This window comes from Thermoascus crustaceus (genome assembly GCF_041956765.1).
Source record: "Thermoascus crustaceus strain CBS 181.67 unplaced genomic scaffold VTN00scaffold_8, whole genome shotgun sequence".
NCBI lineage: Eukaryota > Fungi > Ascomycota > Eurotiomycetes > Eurotiales > Thermoascaceae > Thermoascus > Thermoascus crustaceus.
The window spans coordinates 184,064-203,151 of NW_027192534.1; the positions used below are offsets into that span (position 1 = coordinate 184,064).

Genomic DNA, 19,088 nt, shown 5'->3' on the forward strand with positions numbered 1-19,088 from the left:
CCTTATCCACACCAAGGTCCTTGCGCTGTCCCCCGAATTTCGGAAACACATGTTGAGCATCCCCGGGGACATGATGGAAGTAGTGGAGGAGATCGATGCTGGACATTCCGGTTTCATCTCGCAGCCTGAAAAGACGGCGAATTTCATTATGAGAGCTGCAAAAAAGTGTTGAAGCATAAGCTGCAATGAGAACATTTTGTGCTATTCATACCCTGTCGGAGACTTCCACAAATGTTTTTGAAGAAAGGCACATGCAATGTTGGGTATCTGCAAAAATAATTGGACATGTCAATCAAAAAAACAACGGATTCCACTCTCAAGGACACAAAGAACTACTGTCGGAATTCACCTGGACTTGCTTTTCTAGTTACCTAGTTTCTCCGTCAATTCCGGGTGCTTTCCCTATTTTGTAGCGGCGGCAACCGCTTTCACATAGGTTCTACGCACAAACACAGAATGAGCAAATCTCCACGTTTAATATTCTTCTTTTTCCAGAGTCTTGCTGTTGTGTCCAGTTATGTGCATCATCTCTGGGCCCAAGATTGATGTCTGTGTGAGACAACTATTACCCCTAAATATGGAACAAGGACAGACCACTAGTGAGAACACTCTGGCGGACGCTATCTCTGCGAAGGACGTCAATCTTCAGCTCCAGAGCTCCCTCTTTGGACTTCTTCCGGCCGAGATACGAAAGCTGATCCTGGAATTCGCACTTCTCAAGTATGACAACTCCTTGCGCCAATCTGCTCACTTTCCCGATTTTATCGACCCGAAACACGCTTTTGGAAGAGATTGACGTCCAGATCCTATTGACTTGTCGCCGGATCTACGGATAGATCTTCATTGATGGAGTCAAGCTGGACAGGTTTCAGTGAGGATCATGATTATTATTGCATGTGCATTTACTTTATCCTGGCAATATACGCTATCAAAACCAATGAATACAACCAGGATGATTTGAATTCCAACAAGGCTATCAGGGAGAAGGTCGAAGAACGAGTCAGGGAGATGATGGACAATTCGGAAAGCGCGAATTATGTTGTCGTCTTTTTGGTCTTGAAGCCAGGTCTTGTGGACAAAGGTCAGATTACAAGTGCTGAGTCTTTGTCAAAGGCTTGTCCCTAACTGAAGTTCGAGTGACGATATCTTGTTTTTCCATCTTGCACTGTATGTTTAATGAAGTGGGAAACAATGAGCAAAATGAAGTTCACATTCCAGAATGTCGTCAAGTTCCAATAATGCTGTACAAGCATAATCTGATAAAGTGCAGCTCACAGCTCCAACCTATTCCCATGCCCGATCTCAGCCCCATCCGCTGAATCACGAATCCAACTGAACTTCTTGGATCCCACCATTTCCGCCAAGCTGGCACAGTGATGCGCGACACTATCCCAACCAGTAAAAATCACAAACTCATCCTTCTCAGCCCCGTCGACCCCTTCCTCTCTTTCCCTGTCAATCCTCCACCCTCCACGAAAAGGTCTCGGCCTCGCAATCTCCACAAGGTGATGCTTCTCCGCTGCGAATATCTCAGCAAACTTGTCTTTTGTTCCAGCCTTGATGAAATAGCGTCCGAAAGCCATTGTTGGTTCATCTGTCGGATCCTCTCTTCTTCCTCTCCATCCGCCTCCGGGTCAATGTCCACATGGAACATCCAGATAACGTCAATTTCGTCACTTAACAGCTCTAATAGTTCTTGGTTGGTTGAGGATGGGATCCACTCTTTGCAATGCTGATCGATAGAGTCCCAGGCTGCAAGGAGGTATATGTATGACGGGTTCTCTGCCTGGACGTAGAAGTGCACTGGGTCTTTGAGAAAGCGGCCTATGCTTCTTTGGCTTTACGGAGGCTTGCGATCAGCGAGGGAGAGCAGAAGATGAATGGCGTTCCTTTTAAGGAGGGCAAGTTCGGTGACTGCCATCGTTGTGTAGTATCTTCGGGATACCTTCTTTTCAAAGGGGTGGCGTGTAGAAGTTGTCTTGTAGATTTTGAATGGTTTAGCAGTATACGTACCAAAGCTTTTTACGGACTTGTGAATATTGTTTCAATTCCAGTACAATGATCGTGTTAGACTATTTATTTACTCTCTCCCAAGTCCGATGACGTTTCCAGCCTGTCGCCTGATAGACCGCCATTCAAACCCCACAAAAAATAAAGGCTCCTGACTAAGTACATCGCATGTAACGTAACAACTTTTTAGATCAGAAGCAGGAGATTGCTGTGGACTTTTCCATCCTTTCCCAAAGCACTAAGCATCTAATGCAAGAATTTTGCGTTCCTGGGAGACTGAGCTTTGAGGGAGCTTGTTCAATATTGAAGCTACACTCATCTTGCTGGTGAGACCTACTGTAGCGGATCTGAAGATAATACTGCAGCTGAAGAGCAGTGTATTCCTGTAAAACAAACTTCCAAACACTATGCATTAGGGGAATGATATCAAAATCTTCATAAAGTGCCACCGTCCTGATCCTTCTACATGACGGTGATCCTTCTACTTGCTCCTCTTCTAGCCGACCCGCCCGTCTATCCATCAACATTTATACAATTAGGTACATGAGTAAACCAATCCCATTTTTTGTATGTTTTGTGTCATAATCCTAAGAGCGTCGCGCGTTTGATCTGGATTATCCCTTCCATCGGCTTCTCAAGGCATTTAGGCAGCTCCACCAGCAGTTACCTTCCCTTTCAGGCTGACCCATTTGGGGAAAAGCGAGACGACGACGCTGACTGCGCCTAGGGCAATGCATAAGATGAATGTCACCTTGAGGCCATCCATGTATGCCTCCAGAATCCCAGGAAGTTCCTCGGGGGTGAACACTTTGCGAAGTTCAGTGGCACCTGTCGCAATGACCAGTCGCTTGTCGACATTGGGCGCGGTCTCTGGGAGTTTCTTGACCATTCTGTTGACAAAGGCCGCTTGGCCAGCGGAGACCCAGAACGCGCCACCAATGGTCTGCAGGAACAATGTGACGGCAGAGACGCTCGCCAGATCCGACGGCGCGACTGACGCCTGGTTGACGATGATTGCGATTTGGCAACCGAGTCCAACCCCGACGCCAGCGACTATCTGGTATCCAATCCATTTGCCGGCATCAGTGTCGATCTCGAACATGTAAATGAGCCCAGAACCGATGGTCGAGAGCACTGATGCCAGGATCATGAGATAACCGAATTGGCCAAACGCGGTGATGAGACCTCCCGATAAGATGGTTAAGAGACTGACAGCCAGGATGAATGGGATGTTGCGGACACCCGATTGCGCTGCAGAAACATCCTTAATCGACTGGAAATAGATAGGTAGGTAATAGATTAAGACGAACATCGGCCCAACCAAGAAGAAGACATAGATGCAGGATACGAGGATGTTGCGTTCCTTAAGGATTCGGCCCGGGATTAACGCCCGCTCGCCCATCCACCACTCGATGACTATGAAGAGGATCAACAAGAGGCAGAATCCGACGAGGGTGCCCACCACATCCGAATCGCTCCAGCTTTTGGTGACGCCTCCCCACTGGAGGGCGAGTAGGTAGCAAACGACTGCCGCCATAATCGTAAAAGTCCCCAAAAGGTCCATCTGTAGAAACTTCTCTTTCAAACTGGCCTTCGCTGGTTGTGCTGTAGGAGGAGTGGTGAAGAAAAGGAGAATTATGGCGGCGCTCACTCCCCCAATAGGAAGATTAATGTAGAAACTACGAAGCCTTTGTTAGTCTACTCAAACCTCACTACAGTTAAGTCAACAAATCGAAGTACTCACCACCATCGCCAAGAGACATGGCTAGTGAAGACTCCACCAAGCAAGGGACCAACAACACTGGCGCATGCATATGTTGCACCGAGAACTCCAGTGTATGCAGGCCGCTGTCGTGGAGGTGCAGAGAAGGCAATAATCGTGTACACACCACTGGCAATTCCTGCCGCACCTGCACCTGCAATGGCTCTACCCACGATCAGAGTAGTGCTGTTCTGAGCAACTGCACACATCAAAGATCCGATTTCAAAAACGAATATGGAGAGCAGAAAGGTGGTCTTCAACGGGAAGTACTTGTATCCTTTACCCCAAGTGGACTGGAATGATGCGAGTGTCAGGAAGAAAGCCGATCCATACCAACCCACCTGATCCAAGGATTTGAATTCGTCCGTGATTTGGGGAATTGCCGTTGCCACAATTGTCATGTCGAGCGCAACCAGGAACATAGCGAGTACAAGAGCTATGATGATAAATATGAGAGCGAAGGCACCTGGATACACGTCTTGTTCCTCTGTCGCGCCGACATCTGCTTCATTCTTTTCGATTTTCTCACCCTTGATGGAAGAAGGCCGACTCGCTTTCGCAGAGTCAACGGGCCTTTCAGCTTCATCTCCGTGGATTGTGTGTCCAGACAGCGAAGAGCTGTGAACGGGACCCGTCCCTTCCTTAGACGGATGGTCGATTGACTGCATTTTCGACCGTCAATGCTGCAGTTTTCAAAGATTGGACGAGGAAAACTTAATCCTACCCTCGCGGTAGAAAAAGAAAAAAAAGAACTGATGAATGCCCAGTTGTAGAATAATCCTTCATCATTTATGTCACCTGTTCTCTGATGGGCATCTTAAATAGGCATTGACATGAGCACATCTCATGTCATCATCCAGAGCTGCTTACTGGAACACTGGATGGCTTTCGGACGGAGGTAAGCCTCATATCCGCCTAATATATGATTTCCAAGCGGAAACGGACGAAATATTCTGGTCCCACAGCTTTTCTAATGCCATTTTGTCGTAGGATTGACTAGGGACAGGGATCTGTGGACTCTGAAACCCAAAAGTGCGCTGTGCTGGACGCCTAATGCGGAAATACCATATCAGTGGTTTCCGTTAAAGCCACAATAGACATTAATATTACAGTAGATAGTAGGCAGAGAGTTTGCAAGCAATAGAGTACGTGAGATATAATAGACGCAAATCGCCGACCCAGTAATGTTGCGACATCACAAGCACAGCCTGGCAAGGTAGCTTGGCGGAAAATAGAGATGATAGAAATTCGCCGGATTTCCTTGATGAAGAATGCTGACTCAGTATGATGGTGATCTGAGTCACAGTCTTACCCCAAATCTGCCATTCATCCAGATCCTTGGGCGTTGTCGTTAGGGATTGGCGCAGCACGTGGCTGACCGGCGGACGAAACTTCGGACGAGATTTGTCAGCGGGTGGAGCTGGACCGGACGAAAAGACGGACGAAGAGATCTGACATCCAACTGCTGCCAACCCGGGGTTTTGCGGCCACGGTTCTAATTATAATTATGATTGATCGCTGGTGGAATTTCCCCTTATCTCCAGAAAATTTCCTTGGCGTGCAGCGACACTCACCTGTGATGTGCAGCCGTATCCCTATCCGGATAGCCCTGGCGGAGAAATCTCCTATGGGAAATCCACTGACGTCTTAGTGGTCACTGGAGTCGTATCTTCGCATCTGCCGCGTAAGAGTCTTGCTGCCTGCATTGTTCTTCAGTATTCTGCAGTGGAAGGCTGTGTTTCGTGCAATCATCGCATGCGCTGCTAGTGGGCGTAGAATTTCACGGTGGCCATCTTCCTTCATTGTTCTCTTAATTTTCCTTTAATCGCATCTCCTTTATATCTTGTACAACTATTGCCCAGTCTCACATAACATAACCTCTCAGGTGATCTCTGACTTCGTGAATGGCCCCAGGACTGGCTGAATTGCCTGGCGGACGAATTTGGGAGCACCAGTCGCATGTCTCCTTGGTCTCGGAAAACAAGCAACATGGATCCAACGAGCAGTCTGGATTTCCTGGGCCCACCGCGCAAGAAGATGAGGAAGGGCACTAAGAGTTGCATTGAATGTATGTTGGTGCATAAATTCGTCCATTATCGGGAGATGTGCACTTGCATAATACATACTTTCGTCCGTTACTCCCCCGTATCCTGACATCACCTATTTCCACATGGAAACAATTCAGATCACGATGTTTCGCCAGTATCGGTGGTTGTAATCGCATTCTAACCCTAGAGGAACACGGTCAGGTCGGCGCCGCAAGATCCGTTGCACTTTTGATCCGGGTCGTCCGAATGTCTGCAACGAGTGTCACTCTCGGGGTTCTACTTGTGTTGACCAGGAACATGGGACCTTGGCGACTAATCCTTCTAGTGGCCACCGTGCAGAGCAACCATATAGTTTGCGTGAAAGAGTGGCGCAATTGGAGACTGTTGTCGGAGATATCTTGAAGAAACTGAATCAGCATCCAGCTACCGAGCACGTCGCATCTCAGGCATTGAGGAATTCAGAATTGGAGAGTGAACAGGGTGAGTATGCGTTATTTGTTCATTTAAATTCTACATACAGAGTTGCTTGTGTCTGTTGTTACATAATATTGCTTCTGCTTACTGAATTCGAAGTGGGCTTTACTAACAGATCTTATAGCTGCCAAAACATCGCAGAGTCTTGGTAACAATATCATTGCTCTGACTCCAACAGAATCTGCAGTCTCATCTCCAGACGGGCGAACTGCAAACGCTCCCGTATTGCAGCTATTTGATAATTACGTAGTCAGCCGCAAAGAGGATGTCCCATCCGGCCATGACAATGCAGCTGCATCCAAAGACGTATCTCCTAAAGCGATAGCCGTGCGGTCTGCCTTGATGTCTCTTTTGCCTCCGCATTCGGACATTGATAAGATCCTCAACGGATCTACGACGTGGTGGTCTATTTGGCACACGAGATTTCCCGAGATATGTGACAAGTGTCGACAAGGTCTCATGACTGGAATCAGGCAGTGTGAAGCGCCAATGGCTCCTGCAGAAGTGGCCAAGATGCTTCTATGCATCTCAATTAGTGTCGAGCAACTTCCCTTGGACTTTGATTATGCCGCTCTGCAAGTACCGTTTCACCCGAAGGAGTTCACAAATCGCTGCATTGCCGAAATAGATAAACTCATCGTCAATGACGATGACTTTGCCGCTACACTCCCTGGTATCGAATGTCTAGTGCTTCTTTCGAAGTACTACATGAACGTGGGCCGACCTCGAAAGTCCTGGCAGCTCAACCGTCGAGCAATCGAATTTGCTCAGCTTACCGGAATGCATTTGTCTACTGCGAAGCCTCCTCGCGCTGGTGATAATCTTTTCGAACGCCGTCTTAAAGTATGGTGTTCCATAGTTTGCACGGATCGATTCCTCAGCCTCCTTTTAGGACTTCCGTATGCCGTCTCTGACGCTGCATTTGTTCCGCAAGTTGAACTGGGACTGCGGATGAAAAAGCCGAACTTCGAGACCTATGTATTGCGCCTAGGAGTCATTATGGGGCAAATGATTGATCGAAATCAAGATCCTGCAACAATGTCTCTCCCCGCGACGCTGAAGATGGACCAAGAGTTGGAAGAAATTGCAAAGGAGATGCCGAACGGCTGGTGGGATCCCAACTCGTGCTCTCAATGCACACCCGAAGAAAGTTGTGATCGTATAATAGTACAATTTTTTCACAACTTCACTCGCGCCCTGCTTCACCTCCCCTTTATGCTCAAGTCTACCACGGAACGGCGGTATCAATACTGCCACGACACAGCTATCGAATCGTCACGGAGCACTTTGATCTCATACAAACTCCTCCGATCGTCCGCAGGGGCCAACCCTTACATCTGCAAGATAATCGATTTCCTGGCGTTCACCGTGGCTATGCTTCTAGTAATCCACTTGCTTGGATACTCAGAAGAGGCACCAAACCATAGTAGGGAGCAGGATGAGAAGGATTGGGATCTGGTGAAAGGGACTACGGAGATTCTCCGTAAGGCTGCGACGGAGAGCGGTGGCACGGTTGCTGCACAGTCAGCCAATCTTCTAGGGTCCCTTTGCAACATTTGTCCTACAGATCCTATTCACATGACTTGCAAGATCACAGTGCCGTATTTTGGGACAATCACTGTTGCTCCCGGAAAGAAATTCACAGACCGCACAGTCCAACCTCACATTCTAGGCCAATGCCCGATACCCTCACAGAGCTCGAATGGAGCATGTCCGAACCAACTCAGCACCCCACCACAGTCGAACCCGGGCGATTTCGCAAACGATGGAAATAATGGCATCGGTACTGGCAGCCAAACAACGCCCACAACTCAAGTCGGCTATCCAGATGACTCGTGGGTTCAACTGGAAAATGTGGTCGCGCTTCCAAACGCAGATCTCGATTCGAACGGATTCCAGGGTTTCTTTGATGACCCGAGCTTGGAAATGTGGTCGAATCTCAATCTGGATCTTGACCTTGATCAGGGCTGGAACTTAAACTGGTCTGGGGATGGGAATGTGCTGACCACGTCATGAATTTTGTGGTTTGGCTCTACATTCCTCTTGGGACGCTTCTTCCGGTCATTTCACGTTCGTCCTTCGTGCACATTTTGCGAATTCGTGTATTATATACCCACTCAACTCATACCTTTGTGAGGGCGTCAGAGTACTCCGTATAGGGAGGAAAAGATACCGATTATGGACAGTGCAAGTCAAGTAAAGATTTTATCACTCCGCAACGAAATTATACCGTGGAGTCCACTGGCTCCAGATCTCTACCCCACGCATGAAATATTCAATTCCCTTAATATACTGCTCCAGCCTTTGGCTCATCTTACTCTTGTCCCTGATCTCGCGGACCATATCCTCGTGCGCCAACTCCAGCTCCCGGCAATACGTATATAGCAGTCTCTTGCACGCGGGGTACGACAGCTTCGTCTCCATGGAAAGCACATGGACCGCAGAGAATGGCAGAGAGCCTTCGCTCTGCTCTTGCTGGTGGACCCTGAATTCCCGATTCCAACTGTAAATATCGTTCATGATTCCGACGTGCCTGAATGCGTTTCGTTCAATCCCCTCGACTATCTGCAGCTCTTCAGGAGACAGGTGGATCGCTGCGCCGAATCGCAAGAGAGCACAGAAGAAGCTGTTGTTGTGAGACTGGATATGCACCTACAAAAAAAATAGGGTGCAGATAGGTACTGTATGCATGTACGTACCTCCGCCCGACGTCTTCTTCCCTGTACTCCAAGTACGGACCTAGATGCTCGATGCGCAGGCGTTCTGCGCCTATCTGCTTCCGCACGAGGATGATAAACGCTTCCGCAACATCATCCGTGAGTTTTTGATCCGTGGCCCTCATGAGCTGCAGCGTCTCGTGCGTGACTCTTTCATCAGGAATCGAATTATCCGGTTCCGCTGTCCCCTCTGCAATCTGGATCAACCGATTGCCGTATGAAGTCATTTCCTCAAGAGACATTTTCTCCAGTTTGTCTAGCATGTAAAATTAGCTACCACATACTGTGTATTTAAGCATGTATACTTAATCCAAACGGTGAAATGGAAAATGAAATATATCAACTTGCCATCACTCAAAAGGGAAAGGTGAAGCATCCGATTGGTCATATCGACACGGTCATCCAGAGTCAAGGGAAAGAACAAGCTGTATGCCTTGGACATGCCAATGGAGAAAAACCCGCGCATCTTCTTCTCGCTGTCAAAGTTCCAGTTTTCCTCGAAGTATTTCTCGGCTTCGGCCTTGATCCGTTCTTCACCAAGGGGGTGGACCCTTGACTGAAGCCGACTCGGCGGAATGTCGTACGGTTGGCTTGTTGGATCCATGGCTATCCAGTATGTTTGAATATGTAGAATCAATGTTCACGAAACGAAATTTTCCTGGAGACGTGAGGTCTAAAGAGTACTGGTATACTGCGGGGAAACGGGTGTTTAAAGTGTTTGATCCACTCAACAGTGGACTAAGTTTCGTCGATGCAGACCCACATGAACGGAACCTTTTTATACAGTGAATATGTCCTTTTTTTAACTGTATCGCTGTTTAAGTTCACGGTTTAGGAGCATATGATACTGTTAGCTGCATGTCAAGATAGTGTCTGTTTCTTGATAACTGCAAACTGCGGGGCGGAAAGAATGTTGAGGTGTCGCCCAGGAGGCCACATATCGCCTAAATGGGAAATTTGCTCGGGAGCACCCTCACCGCCATAAAGTTCGTGCTCATATATATCAACATCACTTTTTCTGTTTTGGAAAAAGAAAAGACTTACAAATTTTGTTTATCACGAACCTTTAGTAGGTGAGTTGGCATTTTATAGTATCTGCCAGGCATGGTCCCGGATTTCGGGGCCATCAATGGACTCTGTCGATGTTGGAACTTGGAACTATGTAGGACCTTTTGCGGATCTGCAGTTGGTCGCAGTTAGTAGCAACGCCTTTGTTAAAGCCGTAGTAGTGCGGGTTTAGCCAGCGCACCCTTGATAATAAACGGGACCACGTAAAGCCGAAGTTCTTAGTGGCTGAGGCATCCAGTTCGGCATCTCCCCGAGACGGGAGCTGGGTCGGAGTTGAAAGATGACAAATCTCATTCAGCCGTTAAACAGCTCACCCCGTTGGAGCGGAAGGCTACAGGTAAAAATGGCGAAGGAAGCCCAATCCGACAAGGCAGAGCTTGGGAGCGTGCTTGTCGCGGGCGGTTGTGGATTTCTAGGCCACCACGTTGTCGACCTTCTCGTGAGCTCCTACAGCTGCAAGATAACAGTGATTGACATTCGAACTATTCGAAATCGACGGCCCGCTTCCGATGGTGTTAGGTACTTCGATACCGACATCTGCGAGCCGGAAGCTTTGGACAAGGTGTTCAAGGAGGTTAAACCGGACGTTGTGATCCACACGGTTTCCCCACAGGCACAAGGACAGACAGAGTCGAGCGCTCAATGAGGTGTTCCAGAAAGTCAACGTTGAAGGAACGCGATCGATCATCGAGTCTTGCCAGCGGCACCATGTCAAGGCATTGGTGTACACCAGCTCTGCAAGCGTTGTGAGCGATAATGTCACCGACCTAATCAATGTCGATGAGCGGTGGCCGCTCATCACGGGCAAATTGCAGACAGAGTACTACAGCCAAACGAAAGTATGAGTTTAGACCTAAATATTCCTCTCCAAATTGCCCCATACTAATACTCTCACAGGCTGAAGCTGAACTGCTTGTCCTCGCCGCCAACCGCCAGACCCCAACCAATCTTCTCACCTGCGCCATCCGACCCAGTGGTATTTTCGGCGAAGGAGACCAACAAGTTACTCCTGCAGCATTGAATGTATACAAATCTGGCAAGAACAAATTCCAGTTGGGTCCCAATGACAACCTCTACGACTTCACGCACGTCAAGAACGTGGCACACGCCCACCTTCTCGCTGCACGCGCTCTCCTCCAAACTTACAAGTCCGCCGTCATTCCCCTCGACCATGAGAGAGTCGATGGCGAAGCTTTCTTTGTCACTAATGGAGAGCCGGTTTACTTCTGGGACTTCCTGAAAGCTATCTGGGCCCTTCAGGGGAGTCAGATGGGGGCTGATGATTTCCGGGTTATTGGGAAGAAGCCGGGGATTTTTATCGGGTGGCTAGCGGAGACCATTTGTTGGTGCCTAGGACGACAGTTGCTGTTTACGAGACAGAGAGTGATTTATACGAACATGACGCGGTACTTCAATATCGAGAAAGCCAGGACTAGGTTGGGGTACATGCCACTGTATGGGTTGCATGAGGGCTTGGAGAGATCGGTCAAGTGGTTTTTAGGGGAGGAAAAAAGGCAGAAAAAGTCTCAGTGATATCCGTGGGAGATCATCATGTGGAGCTTTTATCATGGAGATGCCCTGAAGCGCGCATTATATCTTTCATAATCCTATGCCCATAGGGACGTGTTGGCTAGTGATATTTATCCACTGTTAGGATGACAATATGACAATGTATGTTCTTCTCTCTATTTTTATTTTTTTATTTTTTTTTTTTTTTTTGTTAAAACGAGCTCCTAATGCTTCGCGCTCAGATCATACTGTTCTTTCTCCTTTCCGTTCTTTTCCTTTCCTTTGCACCTTTTTGGGAACTGATTTAAAGCATATCATATACCCCTCGGAAGGGCATTAGACAGAATAGGAAAGTAGGACGGCGTTGCGATACTCTTTTTACATGTTGTAGACCTAGTACTGTGCATATGTATTTGATTATATGCACTGTTGTGCCCTCTTCCCGTAACAAGTAATAGAAAGGCTTCAAAATGATTAGCAGCGTGCGGAAAGGAGTGGGACAGATTCGAATTCGCAGATCGTCTACGTCACCAGACACCTCAGTTCCCAGGAGACCGGTACATACTAGCAGGCACCGAGGATGAACGATAACCGTCAGCCTGGTTCCAAGGTGTCATATCCAAATTTTGGAACGTCAGTCTGTCGATGCCGGAAATAGGATATTCTGCAGATCTGCCGATCGAGTTGTATTTGGAAACAGGGCTTTCGTTAATGCCATAGTGCTCTGTAGTTCATGGGCCTAGGGCAGCCGATTCTTAACTAAAATCCCGTTAAGACGACCCCTAAATTTAGGAACCCATAGGGAGAGGTCTGCACCTCTTAACCGCTGCTGATAGAACACTCCTCATCGGACCGCTATTCCTGACTGGCCAGAGGGGCCTGTCCCTATCATCGAGGGATCTGGGATGACTTCACCTTGCATCGGTTGACTTGTCGATGTGACAACAGAGCAGTGGGCCATGAGAAGCGTCAGTCGAGGTCATTCGGCCAGCGCGGGAGATGATAGTCCGGGAGAGCCTCCCACTAAAATGCCACGCGGATCCACCGCGCGGCCGACCCCAGAAGTGGCCCGGCGGACCGTGCTGGTCTAAGCACACCGCCCGGCGAGCCTCAACCTGCCACGGCAACAGCATCATCATCTCCATCTCCGTCCCCGTCCGCTTGCAACTCCCGTTTGCCCTCGGATCTCGTTGCTCCTCGAGGATTGAAGGAGGCGGCTCCGCGCAAGCTGCATGTATTTGTGACGAGTTCCAACTTCCTCGCTCGTTTCATTGCGCACGCTGCATGCCATCCCCGACCATTACCGGTCTCGCCACGGTTTTGCTTCTTGACCTGCCCACAGCCTTGGTTCCTCCAGTTTGACTCCTTTACGTCGATTCTCCTCCCGGACCTAGCTGGCGTCGAGTTCTCGACGCGTCTCATCTCCCTTGTCCATCGAGGAGGAGCACGACAACACCGGCCAACATGGCTACAAACGGACACTTCGCCTCTCTCGGCGACCATAACGACACGGCGGCCTATGAGCATGGCGTGCAGGTTGTGGATGAGCAGAAAGAATTCAAGTATGTTCCATTATGTATCCTACGTTTGCGACGCTGCCGTATTTGAGCCTGTGTTACATTTTCGTCTTTCCTCAAATCTCCATCTGATGGCTTCCCACCACCGTTCATTTTCCATACAGGGCTAGATCTCCAACAGTAGCTGACGACTACACAGCCCTAACCTTTCCAAGTACCTGTCCCTCGAAGGCGTCACCAGCGCCGGTTTCAATTACCATCTGATCTCCGTCTTTGGTTCTCAATCCACTGGCAAGTCCACGCTCCTCAACCACCTTTTCGGTACCCAGTTCAGCGTCATGTCCGAGCTGGAGAGACGGCAAACTACAAAGGGAATCTGGTTGTCCAAAAATAAACTGGAGAGCCAGGGTCCGGGTGACGAGAGCTCGCGGATGGCGGACAACATTCTGGTCATGGACGTCGAGGGCACGGACGGTCGCGAAAGAGGAGAGGACCAGGACTTCGAGCGGAAGAGTGCGCTCTTTGCGCTGGCGACCAGTGAGGTACTCATTGTCAACATATGGGAACATCAGGTTGGATTGTATCAAGGAGCAAATATGGGACTGCTGAAGACCGTTTTTGAGGTCAACCTTCAACTTTTCCTGAAGGATAAGCAGTACGTCCACTCAGCTTTGCACTCTCATCTCGGTAGTCGCTGACGAAAACCAAACAGGACCACTCACCGGTCTCTACTTTTCTTTGTCATCCGTGATTTTGTTGGCGTCACCCCCCTTAAGAACCTCCAGAAGACTCTGCTTGAAGACCTGTCGCGGATATGGGCATCGATATCAAAGCCTGCCGGCTTGGAAAGCTCGACGATCCACGATTACTTTGACTTTGCGTTCTACGGACTTCCTCACAAGAACTACCAGCCCGACCAATTCGTCGCGGAAGTCAAAAAGTTGGGTATGCGCTTCCGCGAAGGAACCAAGGCTCCCATGAGAGATCCTCTGCAGGGTGAGTTCTCGGAGGGTGGCGTCTTCCTCCCAGAATATCATAGGCGGATTCCTGCGGATGGGTTCGCTAAGTATGCGGAGGGTATTTGGGATCAGATCGTCAACAACAAAGATCTTGATCTGCCCACGCAGCAGGAATTGCTTGCTCAGTTCCGTTGTGACGAGATATTAAGGGAAGTCATGGTCAGCTTTGATGAGGCGATCACTCCCTTTGAGCAGAAACAGGCAGAGGGCGTTCGCTCAGGAGAGCCGCAGGTCCTGGGAGGCCTGGGCTCAGCGATGCGGTCTGCCCGCACGAAGACATTCAACAGCTTCGACACGGAGGCTAGTCGGTACCATAAGGGCGTGTACCAGCGGAAGCGGATAGAGCTCGAGGGCAAAGTCGACACACGATTGAAAGCCCTCTTCCAAGGTCAGCTGAGTGCTGCGCACAAGTCCGGAGTCAACGAGTTCAGCCAGGCCGTTACCGAGGCTGTGAAAGCCGGTCAGAAGAAAGGCGCCAGCTACGATTTCGCGGAGATTGTCAACAAGGAAACCAAGATTGCGCTGGAAAGATTTGAAACGGAGGCTCGCGCAACTTTGGTGGAGGGTGCTGCGTGGAGCAACTACGAGCAGGAGCTGGCTCTGTACCAGAAAGAACTGGCCGACGTCAGTGGACGACTAAGAAGGGATGAAATGCGGCGGTTGGCTACGAGAGTTGAGAAATGGGTCCAGTCGCGCTTGGGTGAGTCTGTGGGGCTAGAGTTCAATGCCCTTGGTTCTGGGAGAGGCGGCGCTGGTGCTCCCGAGACGGGAGAGAGGCCTGCTGAAAAGCGCATCTGGGATAGGGTCTGGAATATATTTGTGGAGACTGTTCTCGATGCGGAGAGGAGGTTCACGGACCGTGCGAGCAGCTTCGACGCCAGCTTGGAAGAGGTTGACGTTGGCCTGTGGAGACTCAGGAGGAAATCCTGGGGTGTTTTGCGTGCGAAGATCGATGAGGAAATGATGGAGGGGAACCTGTTGCTGAAACTTCGCGAGAACTTTGAGGACAAGTTCCGGTATGACGACGCCGGCGTGCCAAGGATATGGCGCCCTACGGACGACATCGAGGGTATCTACACGCGTGCCAGGGAGTCAACCCTGACCCTTATTCCTCTTCTCTCGCGCTTCCGGCTTGCTGAGACAAACGCCCCTCCGCCGCTCGATCGCTGGATCGGTCACACCCCTAGCTCCGCCACTCCTGCTGACGAGGAGGATCTGACTCCGATTGGCGGTGTGGATGAGGAGGAGGGAAAGAGTCTGGAGGAGGAGATGACGATTCTCAGCGACGCCAAGCGGCAGGACCTGACGGTGCGCTTCAAGAAGGCCGCAGATGGTGTGTACGTTGAAGCAAAGCGCAGCGCGATTGGAGGCATGACACAGGTCCCGCTCTACTTCTATGGTCTGCTCATTGCGCTTGGCTGGAACGAGATCATTGCAGGTAGGCTCCATATCCATCCAAGTATGATTGCGGTGTTCCGTATAACTGACGTCTTTTTCACAAATAGTCCTCCGCAATCCCGCCTACTTTTTCATCCTCTTCCTCTGCGCGGTGGGTGCCTACATTATCCACCAGCTCAACCTCTGGGGCCCCATCCTCAAGATGGTGGAGGCAGCTTCGAACCAGGCCCTTGAGGAAGGGAAGCGCCGACTGCGCGACTTCCTGGAGTCCTCGGACACGGGAAGACAGGCGATCGCCATGTCTGCCGGTGCGGGTAAACGTAAGGAGGAATATGAGATGTCGAACCTGAATGGAAATGGCACAAAGGCCGAAGGGGCTGGAGATGATCTGTAAGATGCAATATTGTCGTGAATCTTGTTTGTCTTCCTTTTTCGTCGAGCAAACTAGGATGGCATTGAAATATTTGAGCGGGTCGTTGTTGTCGACAGTTCACCATCACCTGTAACTATATCGATTAAGTATGGTTCTTATTCTTCAGCTCTACCGTGTTTTAGAATACAGGGTGTGCTCAATAGACGGAAGCTGTGGATATTTTGTCTGATTACTTGATTTAGTAATACATCAGTTCTTTTGGACGGTCTTTACTTGAGACTTGTGCATTTCTCGCGTCTTACTGTACTCGACTATGCACATGCCTAGATGCTCTTTAAGCCACGATGCGCCAACAGAATGATAGACAAGGCAATATAATATCGACATGGCATAAGTTATAATAGGCAGTAGGTCTCTCCAATCTCATATATCTGACGCCAAGATAAGAACCAACAACCAAACATCCTCTGGTGGGTGGATAATAGGTTAGGTAGTTAGCTCCGATTCTCGATCCGTTATTATCTCAGACGCAACACTACAGCCGCCTAACCACGGCTTTTCAAAAACAGAATTCCTACCCCTCACCTTTTCAGCCGGCTCAGGGTCTGGCCAACCATAGTGAATGAATAAAGCTTATATATATATCAATATCTACCAACAAGCATCAAAGAAAAAGCAAATCTGTACTACAGCCGTTCTGGTAGACAAATATCATTGGATGGGCTTGAGTGAAAGTGCTGAGGCTGGTGCTGACGGAGGCAAGGAGGGGAGTGAACTATAATACGAATTGATTTGACAAAGGATCTATTAGGTATATAGTACAGAGGATAAGCCACGGAAAGAGTCTGATGCTGTCGGTGATCGAGTTACTGCTGATGTTATGTCACTAGGCAGGTATTGGGGCGCTCGCCACTGGGAGAAGGGAAAAAAAAAACTCCAACAGGATTCGCCATCTTTTTAGTCAACAGTTAACCTTATGATTAAGCTACAGACTAGGTACATATGGATGGAACTATTAATAGGTAGCCTGTATCTAAGTACCTAGGTACCTAACTTAATCTACCCATGTCCTGCTAGATAAGTCAGGTGAGCACTCAATGATAGGCCAGTAGGCTCAGCCCTAACAACCAACCTTGTCAGGGGTATCCCAACCCACTTCCGGAAAGAGGCAAAAAAAGGAATATGGGTTTGACGTCAGGCGTCCAGCACATGATTCTGACCTCTTTTATGTATAGTTTTATGTATAGCGTTCCAACAAACCCTAGCTAAGCTAAACTCGGAGCCCTGGACTGGAGCCTCTCATAACTTTTTTCCTAATTTAGCTGGAGTCATCAGACTCCTTGTCTCTCCAATGAAACCAGATAGATTCTTAAAAACAATATCGGAACGTTACATACTCTAACTTAAGCTTTACACTGAATTAAATCAGGCGCTCAGCCTTAGTACCTTACAACATCTGGCTCTGGCTCTGGTTCTAATTGCTGCGTGAAGACTCCACCTTCATGGTAGCGCTTCCTCCCAAAATACCTATCTACCTACCTAATAAATCGAGTTGACTATACGTCTGATATGGATAGAGTAGCTTGATGCTCTATGCATCTAGGTAGATACTGCAGTGACTCGGATACTGGATAGATGTGATTGTGCAATATTCAGATTGTATTATTTTTTTCTTATTTCTCTTCATGCTGCTAGGATCAAGTCAGACTTAGTTGTGGTCTGTTTTATTCCACATGTTCTGCTCAGATCAGATCAGATCAGGTCCATCCCTCTTGGTCCACAAGGCTAGACTCAGCACTTCTCCGGTTAGTGTATATCGCAGGAAACCACCCGACTGAACCTTTAGAGATCAGGATCTACCTAGATCCTAGAGCTACTACATGTAGTAAGCTCTAATATTACCCTTTTTCGGAAGTCAGCAAAACTGGCCCTAAACCCAGCCAGGAACGTCTAACACTTTTCTCCCCCTTCCTTTTCGGGCAAGCTGACTCCTGTTCTAGGCATCAGCCGTCTTATTCTTGTACTCCATTTTAGGAGCAATGTCCCGAATAGGGAATATCGATCCTTGGCACTGAGGTTTATAGTTACGTTGTTCATGTGGCTGAGTGCGCATGTGGTTATTTTGTTCTGGGGATTGATTGATCGATTCAACTTCTGATCAGCTCTGGTTGGCTGGATGGCTTGAGGGCTTAAGAGTATGCGTGTAATGAGGTTAGAAACCTATGAGAGGATAGGGGCGGGAAGATGAATATACCAGATCTGGGGATCATGGGTCGTTGACTACTTACTATATACTATATAAGAAGAGCCTTCCCCGGTTCTGTTTCTTGTTTCTTTATATCAGCTACTGCAAAAAAAAAGGCTTCGATATATACCTGCTACTTTGTAGTCATACCTGATATTCTCTCTACATTCAATCTTCATTGAAGACAGACCATCGTTCAAGAAGAACAAACTTCGATCTCAATCTATCAGCCTACCTAATATATATCTGTAACAACACCAAAATGAAGACCCTCACCACCATCCTCGCCCTCACCCTCACGGCCACCCTCTCCGCCGCTGAACCTCCCACCTCCACCACCATCCCCCCGGGCCCCTCCGCCCCCATCCAAACCGTCATCGTCGGCGGCGGCACCTCGCTCACATACAACCCGCCCATCCTGCACGTCGCGCAGGGCAGCCGCGTGCACTTTGACTTCCTGGGCAAGAACCACACCTTGACCGAATCGACCTTCGACGCGCCCTGCACCAAGCTCCAGGGCACGGACGTCGACACCGACTTCAACAACGCCAACCCGGACGACGTGCCGAACCTGCACCCCTTCGACTACACCTTCGCGTCGGACAGGCCGCGCTTCTTCTATTGCAAGCAGGGGGCGGGGACGCCGAACAGCCACTGCGGGAAGGGGATGGTGTTTGCGGTAAATGTGGACCAGAAGACGTTTGATGAGTTCCGGTGGAGGGCGATGCAGACGTTGCCGAAGATTAAGCGGGGAGGGCCGGTTGGGGATGGGGATGCGGAGTAAGTGGGGAGAATTTTTGAAAGGTGCTGATGGGGATGGGATATTGGACAGGGAGGAGGATAGGGGTGGATTGAAAGAGTAAAGAGGGGGGGGTTGTTGTTAGGGTATCAAGTGCGGAGTGGAAGTTGATGTGTTTCTGATATTCTTCGTTCATCCTGTTGACTTGT

General features: G+C 49.1%; 8 protein-coding genes across 8 annotated transcripts; 5 read left to right on the forward strand and 3 right to left on the reverse strand.

Annotated features, from left to right (window-relative positions):
- Nucleotides 1-577: 577 nt before the first annotated feature.
- On the forward strand, nucleotides 578-1,125 carry VTN00DRAFT_9660 (uncharacterized protein; the record flags this gene model as incomplete). The annotated part of the gene is made up of 2 exons (XM_069436640.1): nucleotides 578-720; nucleotides 873-1,125. 2 exons carry the CDS (start codon nucleotides 578-580, stop codon nucleotides 1,123-1,125), a joined length of 396 nt encoding a protein of 131 aa, XP_069284259.1.
- Nucleotides 1,126-1,271: 146 nt separating this feature from the next.
- VTN00DRAFT_9661 (uncharacterized protein) lies at nucleotides 1,272-1,583 on the reverse strand (the record flags this gene model as incomplete). Its single annotated transcript, XM_069436641.1, has 1 exon — nucleotides 1,272-1,583. The coding sequence occupies one exon, from the start codon at nucleotides 1,581-1,583 to the stop codon at nucleotides 1,272-1,274; it is 312 nt and encodes a 103-aa protein (XP_069284260.1).
- Nucleotides 1,584-2,653: 1,070 nt separating this feature from the next.
- On the reverse strand, nucleotides 2,654-4,440 carry VTN00DRAFT_9662 (uncharacterized protein; the record flags this gene model as incomplete). The annotated part of the gene is made up of 2 exons (XM_069436642.1): nucleotides 2,654-3,689; nucleotides 3,755-4,440. The coding sequence occupies 2 exons, from the start codon at nucleotides 4,438-4,440 to the stop codon at nucleotides 2,654-2,656; spliced, it is 1,722 nt and encodes a 573-aa protein (XP_069284261.1).
- A 1,321-nt stretch (nucleotides 4,441-5,761) lies between these two features.
- Nucleotides 5,762-8,310, forward strand: VTN00DRAFT_9663 (uncharacterized protein; the record flags this gene model as incomplete). Its single annotated transcript, XM_069436643.1, has 3 exons — nucleotides 5,762-5,840; nucleotides 6,022-6,300; nucleotides 6,419-8,310. The coding sequence occupies 3 exons, from the start codon at nucleotides 5,762-5,764 to the stop codon at nucleotides 8,308-8,310; spliced, it is 2,250 nt and encodes a 749-aa protein (XP_069284262.1).
- A 192-nt stretch (nucleotides 8,311-8,502) lies between these two features.
- On the reverse strand, nucleotides 8,503-9,615 carry VTN00DRAFT_9664 (uncharacterized protein; the record flags this gene model as incomplete). Its single annotated transcript, XM_069436644.1, has 3 exons — nucleotides 8,503-8,920; nucleotides 8,994-9,267; nucleotides 9,360-9,615. The coding sequence occupies 3 exons, from the start codon at nucleotides 9,613-9,615 to the stop codon at nucleotides 8,503-8,505; spliced, it is 948 nt and encodes a 315-aa protein (XP_069284263.1).
- Nucleotides 9,616-10,422: 807 nt separating this feature from the next.
- On the forward strand, nucleotides 10,423-11,612 carry VTN00DRAFT_9665 (uncharacterized protein; the record flags this gene model as incomplete). The annotated part of the gene is made up of 3 exons (XM_069436645.1): nucleotides 10,423-10,680; nucleotides 10,736-10,918; nucleotides 10,977-11,612. 3 exons carry the CDS (start codon nucleotides 10,423-10,425, stop codon nucleotides 11,610-11,612), a joined length of 1,077 nt encoding a protein of 358 aa, XP_069284264.1.
- A 1,440-nt stretch (nucleotides 11,613-13,052) lies between these two features.
- VTN00DRAFT_9666 (uncharacterized protein) lies at nucleotides 13,053-15,916 on the forward strand (the record flags this gene model as incomplete). Its single annotated transcript, XM_069436646.1, has 4 exons — nucleotides 13,053-13,150; nucleotides 13,305-13,760; nucleotides 13,818-15,562; nucleotides 15,630-15,916. 4 exons carry the CDS (start codon nucleotides 13,053-13,055, stop codon nucleotides 15,914-15,916), a joined length of 2,586 nt encoding a protein of 861 aa, XP_069284265.1.
- Nucleotides 15,917-18,402: 2,486 nt separating this feature from the next.
- Nucleotides 18,403-18,924, forward strand: VTN00DRAFT_9667 (uncharacterized protein; the record flags this gene model as incomplete). Its single annotated transcript, XM_069436647.1, has 1 exon — nucleotides 18,403-18,924. The coding sequence occupies one exon, from the start codon at nucleotides 18,403-18,405 to the stop codon at nucleotides 18,922-18,924; it is 522 nt and encodes a 173-aa protein (XP_069284266.1).
- Nucleotides 18,925-19,088: the final 164 nt, after the last annotated feature.